The sequence below is a fragment of the Pteropus alecto genome, unplaced genomic scaffold (genome assembly GCF_000325575.1).
Source record: "Pteropus alecto unplaced genomic scaffold, ASM32557v1 scaffold103, whole genome shotgun sequence".
Taxonomy (NCBI): Eukaryota; Metazoa; Chordata; class Mammalia; order Chiroptera; family Pteropodidae; genus Pteropus; species Pteropus alecto.
Window position 1 is genome coordinate 4,959,655 of NW_006436288.1, and position 12,219 is coordinate 4,971,873.

Genomic DNA, 12,219 nt, shown 5'->3' on the forward strand with positions numbered 1-12,219 from the left:
AATGAAAAAACTAAACATAAACAAACTCACAGATACAGAGAACAAAGTGGTGATTGCCAGAAAGGAGAGAGGTTAGGGGTAAAAATGGTGGAGAGATGAAGAAGTGCAAATTAGTAGTTACAAAACAGTCACAGGGATGTAAAGTCTGGCACAAGGAATATAATCAATATTATTGTAATGGCTGTGTGTAGAGCCAGATACGTGCTAGAGTAATCAGAGGGATCACTTCATAAATTATATAAATGTCTAACCATTGTACTATGTACCCAAAACTAATATAAAAGAATTTTTAAAATGAAAAAAAAAAAAGATACAAGCCAGTCGAAAGAGCAGCCTCAGCAGTAGAGGGGCAGGAGAAACTTAAGAGAATACCACACTGGGTCAGGAATCCCCTGGAATTTGTTTTCTTTTTACCAATGCTCTGTTTTGCATATTTACAACCGAATTCTCTCAATATTTCTGTCTTTGTAAATAATTATTTTACTCTATGTTTAAAAAAGGAAAACATATCTGAACATTTATTTTGGCTGTTTTATTGTGATGTACAGCTGATAATGTCAGGTACTATTAGTTGCTATCTGACATACCAAATATAAGTAAACAGTGAAGCAGGCTCAAGACTCTGACCAAATTTGGAAAACAGAGGAACATGGCGGTAACCTGCAAAAGAAATCAGATCTCATTAGAACAATAATAATCAATTAATCACCAATGGCCCTGATAGTGCTACTGAGAAAAAAAATATCTTTAATGAGCACAAGCTAAAAACTACGTAGTTATATTCATCTTATATATTAGTTTTCCACAAAAAAAATAAAATATTTAAGTTTCTATTCTGACTTCTTCTTAACTGAGCACACAGCTCATGCTTCTCCTCCCTCAAAGTGCAGCATCTCCAAAATTAGCCACCACCCTTCTGCTTCGGACTCTGTTTCCTAGGTACCTCTCAGATGGTGTCAGAAAAGTAAACATTTTGAGACAAGGTAATTGGGAGTACAGTGTAAATCACCCCGCAAGGTGACTGCAACATAAAGGCAGCCCTGAAAAGAGTCAAGAAAGAATAGTCTTCGGCTCGCAGTCTCTTCTCCTCAGGTGGAAAAAAGGAGTCACTGCCTCTCCCTTCTCTTCGATTCCCGTCCTTCATTTCTTTATGGTAGTTGTGACTATTCTTAATTGAAACAAAAAAACTATGAGCCAGTAAAGAAATGCTCATACATGCCAAGTTTGTTGGATTAGTCTTCTTAGAGATTCTGCACCCCAATCTCACATTCCATATGAGAACACATTTCTGTAATTCCACTGAGAAAAAAACATGTGTCAATACATAAAATTCCCTTTACGTGGCTGTCATGGATAGAGAGAACTATTTGTTCTATCAAAGTTTGTCTTTGGTAAACTCAAGTTACATTTAAATGTCAGCATAATCATCTTACTTTTAGGAATATTACCTTTGCTCATGCATAGAACTGGTAAAGTATATTGCCCAAGAAATTCATTTCCTGTTAAAAAATTTTGATTTTCCACAACAAAACGTATCAATGCCAATTCTGGCACCTGAATAACAAATGTGAATGTTTCATTCCATCTTGGACTAAAAGCTGAAACATAAAGGAATAGATAGTATCAAAGAATCATAGACACTATTTCTAGGGAAATATGCATAATACCTGCTCTCCAAAATTTTTCTTTTCAACACTTCAATAATAATAGCTTGTTTTTAATAATAATAGCTTGAGTTTTTAATGCACCCATTAAGAAAATAATATTCACAATAACAATATTTATTGGGTGTGTTCACTATTGCTGGGCGGTATTCTAAGAACTTGAAGTAGATAATCTCATTTAATCCTCACGACAACCATATCAGGGTTATTACTCTCCACATTTTACATATGAAATAACTGAACCAAAAAGATGCTACATAACTTCCTAAGATAAAGTATATTGCCTTTACCTAGTCATTAATGGTGGGCAGAAATTCAAATAAATAGAGTCTAATTTCAGAGCAGAAATGTTTAATCATTATGCAATTCCATTAACAAAGAAGTTGGGACATGAAGAAGTAACATCATTTTTTTATAGCAGGTCCTATTATGAGTAGAGCTCATAATATAGCTTCAGTTGTTGGATTGAAAGCTAGATAATGAGTGCTCTAAAGCCAGCTCTTGACCTTTGTGACTAAGTGCTCGTTTTTAAAATCCAAAGGTGATGAGTAATTTAGGACTCCAGCAAAATAGATCATCCCAAATAAAAATCTCTTAACAAACGAGAAATCCAAATTGTGTCACAATGTAACCCAAATCATCCAATATTTAAGCATAATTTAATGGAATCAGGAAACTCACATCCAGATCAAATATAATGTACTTAATAAAAACTCAGAAGTCCTGAGATAAATAATATATATTGGTTTTCACAAACACAGGAAATGCTATGCCTGCTATGTCAATATTTTTTTTTTCCCAGCTTTTGTGTTTTGAGTTACATTTCCAGAAGCACTGAAGAATTTGTGGCTAATTACACTTTATCTATGTTTTCTATGGTGCATCTGTGTTCACAAGTGTATATTTACTGGCCAGAACTCCAGGATGCAGTCCATGTCTACAAAAATATTAAACTAATTGATTCAGGATGAAATAATGATGGTATTACCTTGCCCTAAGAAGAGAAATAATTTCATGAAGTACAGAAGCAGTTTTAAGAGTTGATTCTTTATAGACACTGCAAAATATCTGCAAAAAATTCTTATACTGATCTCTCTCTCTTGCATGCACACACAAACACGCAAAATCATATATGTTATATGAGAAAGTCCTTTTAGTTGTCAAAAAACAGTAAAACTGAATAGCAAATTTGATCATTATGAATACAGTTTTCCCTAGCATAACCAAAAATAATTACTTTCACAACTTATCCTAATGTGATCTTTTTTTCTCCCAGACTCTCATGTCTTTTATTACACTACTGTTAACCTGGTAGCTAAGCCCTCTTAGAATCCCTCTTGTCCAGCTATCTAAACTTTTGCTAGTCTTCCTAACATACATCCTCCATTCATTTTCTGATGCCACAGTCCTTTATGACCTGATTTCTACATCTTCTGTGAAATCATATCCTGACTCTATTTTGTATTTCTCATTTCCCTCTCATATACTTCTTCTTATCTAATCTGCAGAAACAATCTCCCTAAAGCTCAACTCTGTTAGTGTTATATCCCTGTTTAAATTTTTTAATTTTATTCATTTTCTACAGAAGAGAAAGTTCCTAACATCTTATCACAGCTTTCACGATTTTCCATGACTATCCCCAATATAACTTTTATTTCATTTCACACTAATCTTTCTTAAGTATTCTGTATTCCACTCACCTTAAACTTATTTACTTTTCTCTAACATGTTTAAATTTTGTCTTCTCCATGTTTTAGCACTCATATTATTCCTTTTGCCTTAAATGCTCTTATCTCCAATCTCTATAAAAAATTATACTCATTCTCCTAGAACTATCTCCAAATTTGCCCTTCACTACAATTCTTTGTATTTTCCTTAATAAGCACTAATAACTCTTTATCATAATAGTTTTACTTGAATCTCATCTCCCATACTGAACTATAAACTATCCATAATAGTTAGTTAGACATACATAATAATACATAATAATTTAATACACAGATTTTAAGCTTCTTGATACTTAGCACCAGGCTTTCAATAATGGGCTCAGTGATGTTGGATGGAAATAATTGAATTTCTGCAGGGATATTCCCCAAAAAAAAACAAAAACAAAAAACAAAAACAAAAAATGGAATATCATAGTATTATAAGGAAGGTATTGAAAAGATAAATGTTCTGTGTGATTTGCCATGAAGATTCAAGTAAGATGACAAGAGAGAACAGAGATAGGTTACTAAAAGCTTCCTGATATTAGCTGTCATCATTAGCAGACACTGCCAGAATAATGTGCCTTCAGCTCTAAGGGGTGCCAATTAGGCAGTAAGTCATCACCAATATCCTTTCCCACTGATAACACAGGATGAGGAAGCAAAACTTCCCAAATCTTTTTTCCATGCCTTTTGCACTAGGGGTCATGCTAGAGGAGTACTGCTGGGGTGGGGAGCGGGGAGAGCTGGTGAATATTATAGAGGATTATCACCCAAGGAAAAAAAGACTAATAAAATATCACCTACTTCTCTGTCAATGCCATTTAGCCTAGTGCATATTTCTAGACTCTGAAATGGAGTCCACTATACTTTTGGGAATATCCACTCAAAGAAGATTCTAGACTCAAAAATCAGTTCCAAGATCTCCCCCAAGGTGACCTTGACTAAGGGTTAATCCCAGGAATCTACACTTTTTGAATTTCCTTAATGATTTCAATCTAAGAGAAGAAATGACAACTTCAGTACTGTATTACATAAAATATGATGGGATACTAGAATACTGAAATCTTACCAGAGTCGTTTCTTCCTTTCCCACATTTCCCTCTGGCAACAATGAATGAATTATGAATCCAAACACTGTATGAGTAGGTTTCTATGGTATCTTTAGCCTGAGTCAGAAGCCACAGACATTTATCTAAAATAACTTGAGCAGTGAAGAATGTGTAACATGCTGTATCAGAATAATCATAAGTTCTTTATTTTACACAGAGACTAGAAGCTAAGAAGTTTTGCAGCCATCAAAATGCCTCTCTTAATTCAATGATATTGTTGAAAACATAAAAAGTAGGGAAAAGTGAAAAAAAAGTAGTAATTGTTCAGGTCAGATAAATTTTTGTATCTGTAATCTGAAAATGTATCTAAATAATGCATTAAATCATTATCAAGTTATTTTTGCTGCATCTTGAACATAATGCAAATCCTTTATCTTATGAATAACAAATATATATTAAAACTCTATCAACATATAATTTTTAAACTTTCCAACAAAAAGTCTAACAGAAGTTCAATAAAATATATTAGAAGCTCACCATTTCTTTTAATTACACGGGTCTGCTGTTTCATTTGATCATATGGAACACCAAAAATTTCTATAATCACTAATGTGTCAGCTTTGTTAGATGATGAATGACTACTGGGAGGCAACTGGACACCGCTGATGAGCTGTGCAAATATATTTGAATATAAGAACTTAACAAAATATCAAACTGCATTACCACTTAATTTCAAAATAAAATATGTATACAAAAAAAAACCAGAGACTCTAAATAAGTTTCTCTAAAAGAACCAAAAGTGGAAAATAATGCAAAATTTTAAATTTAACTATTTTATCCTCAAGTATTAATAGATGAATATCAGAAACATGTCTAAATTATTCCATTTTACCAATATGCAATTATAGTAGAAACCACATTGTCCAAAGTTTATGGTACAACATGTGTTTTTATTTTTAAAGTATTTGTTATGTTTGTTAAAAAGCATTACTTACAAGCATTGTTATGATCACCTTCTACTGAGTTACTCTGGTAACGAACTATTTTCAAATTCATATTGTATATATATAGCAAAAAATTGTAAACAATGTGAATACTACTTCTGAAATGTAAGAAAAAGCAACACATAATTTCCTAGGTAGCATTTTATGATAGTATAATTTATATATTTAAATAATATATCAAAAAATTTTACATTATCCACTGTTGTCCATATTATCATAAGTAACCTGAGAATTACAAAATTATTTATTTCATATGCATATTAGGGACTGGGTATCAGAAAAAAATGATTAGAAAAGTAATTAACAATAGTTTTACTTAGCCTTTTATTAGTCAAGCTAATTGTTGAAGCAAAGATTTGTTTTACTTTAAGGAACAAAATTTGAACAAAAATCAGTATTTGAAGTATACTCATTTACAAAATATACTAATGTAAACATTGAGGTATGATTTCAACTTCTGAAGATTATAATAAAGAGGAACAAATAAAAATTAAGTTTGAAAAGAAAAAGAAGGAAGAGAAGAAAAAAAAATGTCAATATGTAATTTTTCCTTTTCTACATCTACACATTATGGCATTAGCTAGACCAGAGTACTGTGCAAATATTTAACAACCAGTATGAAATGGGCATCAGTCAATTGGCAGAATTAGACATTAAAGTAATTAGAAAGAACATTGGTCATAAACAACTAGTACACCGATACCAGAGCCCACCAGCTGAATATCAGCTCTACCAACATGGAGAAAGTTCTCCCTTAGTGCACCTCATGCCAATAAAACAAAAACAAAAACAAAAACAAAAAAAAGTCTAATGAATAATAATAACTGAATGAGAACTGAAAAAGAATTTAGAGATTATTGTTCAAATAATTTGTACACTCACAAAGCCTTCAAGGGACAACTGCAGAGGACAGACGTCACAGAAAATCCTCAATGGCCTATCAGAGCAACTCTTTTCATTTGTTGGCCTTATGCATGAAATTTGGAACTTAAAAAAATGGTTTTACAGTTTTTATAAGCTTGAAAATAACTGACTTAATTCTAAACTCTCAGTCTGCAGGTGACCAAGAATAAACCAAAAATGTTGAATGGCATCATCAAAGGCATAGGAAAAGTAATAAAACTAGGTCTTTTGGTTGCCAAATCATGCCCTCTACAATTTATGCAAGTCAAAATGTAATCACTAAGCTCCCTCATATTATAGAAACAAGAGGGAGAGACACATGGCTTTGTAGCAGCTTCCTGGGAAAGTCATTAACCCTGTCTGTTTTATGCCATGTCACTTATGCCCCTACATGAGACCCCTCATACTACAAACAGATGGTATTTGGAAACATCTGTGCAGACTACCTATCTTCCATCTTTACTTTCTCAATAAAAGAGAATGTATGTTCTTTTTATTATTCTCAACCTGAAAAAGAAATCATCCATTTAATTAACCAACATGTATTGAGCATACACTTTGAGTCAAGCACTGTGAATAAGGACTGAGCAAAACACAGTCATCCTTAAAAGATCCTCAGACAAATGGGGGAGAATGACAAGTACTATAAGTAAATAAACTATTATAATACAATGTGGTAAGTGCCATAATATATGCATGCATAACATGTTGTGGGGAAAAAAAAAAGAAAGAAAAGGAAACTACAAAATGAGGCACAACCAAGCATAGGGAAAAGCTTCCAAGAAGAAGAGATTCTTGAAAAATGAGTCAGAGCCCAACAGGCAGATGAAAGATGGAAGAAGAGTCCAGTCAAAGAAAACAGTATATGTAATACATGGAGGTGTCATCATAAACAGAGATGGCTTCCTTATGGTTACAGAATAAGGTGAAGACTGGAAGTGGTGAGAGATGGGGCTACAGTAGTATGCCATGGCCTGACTAAGAAAGCAATCAGGAGACATGAATAAATATTAAGTAGGCATGATGGGGTTAGCATTGTAGCAAAATCTCTCTGGTCAATCTCTCTGGAAGATGGATCAAGAGAAGTGAGACAGGTTACCTGAAAACCCCTTACGAAACCAAAGGAACAGATGTGATGACAGGTGACAAATTCCTAAAAAAAGACAGCGGCAAATGACATCAGACCAAGGAACAGGTTAGAAAGATATCTAGAAGTAGGACCCACAGAATTTAGAGATATATTGGACATGGGATGTGAAGAAGATACTAAAGAGAAGAATGGCTCCCAGTTTTCTAATTCGAGCTGAGTCAATGAATTTGACTCAATTCTTTGAGATTTAAATAAAATAGAAGTATATTTGATTAGGAAGGGATGTTCCAGTTTTAATATTTTAAGTTTGGCAGAACAGTGATTAAATAGGTAGGGATTCTGAGTAGACTATTAAACATATGCTTTTATACTCCTCAAATGAGGCCAGATTAAAGATTCGAGCATTGTTGGTGGCTGAAACCGTGAATGTGTATAAAAGGACACAAGGAGAATATGTAGTTCTAGATAAGGATTAAGAAAAAGTTTTAGGCAACATAAATATTTTAGCGGAGGTAGAGAAAGAGGAACCCACAAAAGAAAGTGAGGAAGAATTGCTTAGGAGGTAGGGGGAAAAAAGGAGAGAAGAGCCCCAGAAGCACAAGGAGATTTGTGTGAAGGGATCTTAAAAGGTGGCTGATTCATCCTTTCTTTTCACTAGGACAACAACTAGAACTAGACTAGTTGCTTAAAATAACCAGAACAATGCAATTTTTTGCATTTTTCACTCATGCGAAGGGCAGCAAAGAGACTTTTTCCAGATATGGAAGGATGCCGAAAACACCCACCTATATTATCTGAAAAGATTAACAGAAATTTAAAAGGTATTAAAGGATTTCAATTCAAACTCAGAATATTAATGTATACTATTTAGCTTATATAATAACCAAAAAAAAGAAAAGATTAATTTTTTAAATTTTGTACTAAAGTTACAAAAAGGATACTAAGGTTATGACAACATTGTAAAATAAGCTTGAGGTACAACAACACTTTGTCAGATTCTAGAAACAGTGCCAACTAATCAATTTTGGGCTGCATCCAGTGCTGTAGGCAATTTCTACCTATCTACTATATGTTCCTAGTTTAGAGTCACAAAATCCCTAAAAACTAGGAAAAAGTCAGTTACATATTTCACTGGCACTATTTCCTGTGGTAGCCAGAATCATTTTCATCCTATTCATCTTTGCTGTACCCTCTTCTCGCATTAATCTCTGGAAAACGGTGCTTAAACTTCTTCCCATTCTCTTCTGGGACAAAATGGCTAGGACCTGAAGTGAATGAAAATGGTCCCTCCAATACACTGTGACTTTATGACAGTAAAGAGCTGAGATGGGGAGAGTTGTGAAAGAAGTCCATTCTGGAGATTCTAGAGTTTCTAGCCCCCTGACAACCAGGTTAGGGGAGCAGGAGAGTTATCAGCCAGCAGAGCCAGCAGAACTATACTCTAGACGCAATAAAACTGACCAGGGACAGCAATATAAGTATCAAAATTCCAGAGTAGAATCTGAGGTGGTTCATGTGGTTCTAGGAGCAACTAGTTAAGTAGGGAGAGAGACCAGAGACCAAACTCACCTAATTTATTTGCAAACAACAGTTACCATATAAAATAGAATTGCTTATAATGAAGTGGAGAGAAAAAGGTAGGAATTGTCAAAAGATTCAGTGACATTTAAAAAAAGGAAACAAAAATGACACAGGTTATAGAAGAATAAGAAAGTTTTTGAAAAGTATTTATGGGATACAATACATTTTAGACAACTACTTTTGTCCTCAAAATCACACAGGATGTAATAAAAAAAAAAAGTTGGGAGATGAAATAATAAGATAGTAGTCAAAGGAAGAGTACTGGGTAGAAATAAAAAGGAAGCAATATGAGGTAAATAAAAATTGAAGGAAAAGCTAATAATGCAGGTGAAAATTCACATCTACATTAGAATCAGTAAAGGATAAAATCAAATACAGAGAAAATCAAATGTAGAAGAAACAAGAAAGTGATAAAGTTGACACAAAATAGTAAACATGAAGGGAAGATACTCAAGGAAAGCATGTGAATACTATTGGTTTCTAAGTAATCAAGGAATATTCAGAGACATAAGGGGAGAAAATCCTGAACTTACGAAAGTCTAATTCTGGAGACTAATGAAAATCATATCGCTCCAAGAATTTCCTAGTAAAATTCCCTAAAGTTAAGGAGGGAAAAACAGCATATCCGCAAGGTAATTTAGTGGGCCAAACTGAGACTTCTCTACCACAATAATAAATGCCTAAAGACAATGGGATAATATCACCTTTGGAGAGGAGAAGGTTTTAGCCTCAATATTTCTATTCACAGGCTGGTAATCATTCATTCAAAAAGTCAACAGAAAGACATTTTTTGGATATGGAAGGATGCTAAAATGCCACGCACCTATAATACCAAAATGATCAGCCGAAATTTAAAAGGCATTAAAGGAAACCAATGGAATTCAAAATATCAATATATACTATCTAGCTTATATAATAACCAAAAAAGAAAAAATAGTTATTAATCTTACCCTTATCGTAAGTGTAACTGGATTACTGGTTTGTGGTATTTCATATGGATTAAACTCTGTTTCATAATCTCTTAGAAATTGTGGTTTCAAAATATATCCAGAACTACCATTATCCAAAAATTTCCCATTTTGAAGATCCATAGGCAGACCAGGGGTCTGGAAATTTAAAGCCACTGTGAGAAAAAAAAGTATTTTAACATTGTCAGGAAATAGAGGGTATTAACACAGTTAATAGATTTACTGAAACCTAATCATGAATTTTATATATTCAAACAGTTTAGGAGCAAGCCTCATCAGCCAAATAACTAATAATTTATAAAAATTTCCATCTGCCATGACTATATCAACATACGAAGGTGAGTTTCAAAGTTTAGTCTATAAATTATTTTATAGCTTTGAGTTAAGGAATCAAAATGGCACACAGTATAGACTACACAATAGCAATGTACATGTCAGATAATATCCAAGAAATATGAGAATAAAGAAAATCAGTACATTAAATGCTGGAAGGGAAGACAACAACTATATCATAAACTTTCAGGTCCAAAGAGATACTGTTATTACTTGAGGAGAACTTGAGAAAGAGGCAGAGCAATATTGTTAAAATATGGAAATACCTGCATATAAACTAGTAAATAGCCACTGCGTTCGGGATCACCATCCACACGCCAACACCCCACCACCATTATCCTGACCCTGTTCTCCCCGTCTCTGCAAACCTCCAGGCCTTCCCACAATCAAGTAGCAGGATTAATACCTGGTACTTTCTGACTGGTTAGTTCTAGTGCTATACCAACTGATCAATTTGGAACAGGGAGGATCTGGTAATGACAAATAACAAAGCTATGCAATCTCATTCACTTTTCAGCTATAAAAGCAGAAGCTGGTGTAAAGTATAAAAGGTAGAAGTCACTTAATTTGAAGAGGCCCTTAGGAAATCTTTCAAGCAAAGGACTTTATCTTCACTCTCCTCTTGCATCCATTTTGTGTTCCTTTTTCCCTTCCTACACTTTCCATGCTAACGGTTCATGAATTTACTTCCATGCCCCCAACTCTTACCTATATTTACCCTCTCCAACACGTTTAGAAATAACTTCAACTCTTGAAACTAATGACTTATTGTTATTGCCTGACCACAAAACACCCAGGGCCAAAAAAAATCTTCCTAAGGAACTCTTTTCAAGAATCTTTCATTAATTTACAGAAGTAATTCATTTTATCTTATTTTTGTGAAAAAAAAAAAAAAATCTCAGTATTCTATATAACATACCCATTTGACAACCTACATTCCAAAATTCTTGAGGATTAAAATTAGAAGAGTCTGCTCTTGTTGCTTTGGGATATATTCTGGTAACGAACTTTCTGGTGTGAAGAATAAAATCATTGGCTAAAAAAAAAAATTATTCAAACATTGTGAAAGGTTTCAAATAAATTAAATTAACTACTTTACATATTATATAATTCTATAATAGTTTTGATAATATGTATATGTATTGTCTTGGCAAAAATATTTGCAATTCATGGAAATCAAAATAAATCTGTACTTTTATGTTTGACAGTGTAATTCACTGTTACTGAGAAATTAATAATTTCTTACACAATTTTAAGCACACTCATCATTCACTTGAGAAAAAAATGATTAGATAACATATTTTGTTTTTTTTGCATACAAGTTAATTTCACTTTGACATAAGGATATATAAAATTCCAAAATAAAACGCATCCATTTTTTAAAACAAAAGTAGTATCTATCTTTCTACATTTTGCCTTTTCTTTGGTTTTCACATTAGGACAGAATCACATGTAAGTCATACAAAGCTATATGATGTCGTACAAATTAATCCAGTTGAATATTTAATAAATTCTCAGGGTTGAAAGGGACCTTAAAGTTATATGATTCGGCTTCCAACCCTAACTACCACAACATCTTCCCCACAAATTCATTCAGTCACTGAATGAGAACTATTGAAAAAGAACTTGCTACCTCCCAATATTTCTGATGATTTTAAATGTTTTTCTAAAATAAGGTCATTTGTAGTCTACACATACACACACACACACACACACACACACACAATTTGAGTTTCTATATATATTGTTTGTTTTTACTTATATATTCTTTATAAGTTTAAATTGTTATATAGTCTCTTTAAATCATTTAAGATGCAAAACTAATTTACACCCTTTACCACTGAACACCCCTTCAAATTTTTGAAACATACCACAAATTTTATGTTTCTCCAAGGTTTTTATTTTTTCACTTGGCAGA

The 12,219-nt window shown here is 33.2% G+C and overlaps 1 protein-coding gene across 1 annotated transcript in view; it reads right to left on the reverse strand.

Moving 5' to 3' along the window:
- Window positions 1–574: 574 nt before the first annotated feature.
- The window catches only part of PLCZ1 (phospholipase C zeta 1), a 38,439-nt gene continuing 26,794 nt past the window's right edge, over window positions 575–12,219 (reverse strand). Inside the window, exons 9-13 of the mRNA XM_006912743.1 lie at window positions 11,221–11,337; window positions 9,951–10,123; window positions 4,960–5,092; window positions 1,449–1,598; window positions 575–660 (exon numbers count right to left, since the gene is read on the reverse strand). Of these exons, the coding sequence (XP_006912805.1) occupies window positions 575–660; window positions 1,449–1,598; window positions 4,960–5,092; window positions 9,951–10,123; window positions 11,221–11,337 (659 nt within the window). The remainder of the gene's footprint in view (window positions 661–1,448; window positions 1,599–4,959; window positions 5,093–9,950; window positions 10,124–11,220; window positions 11,338–12,219) is intronic.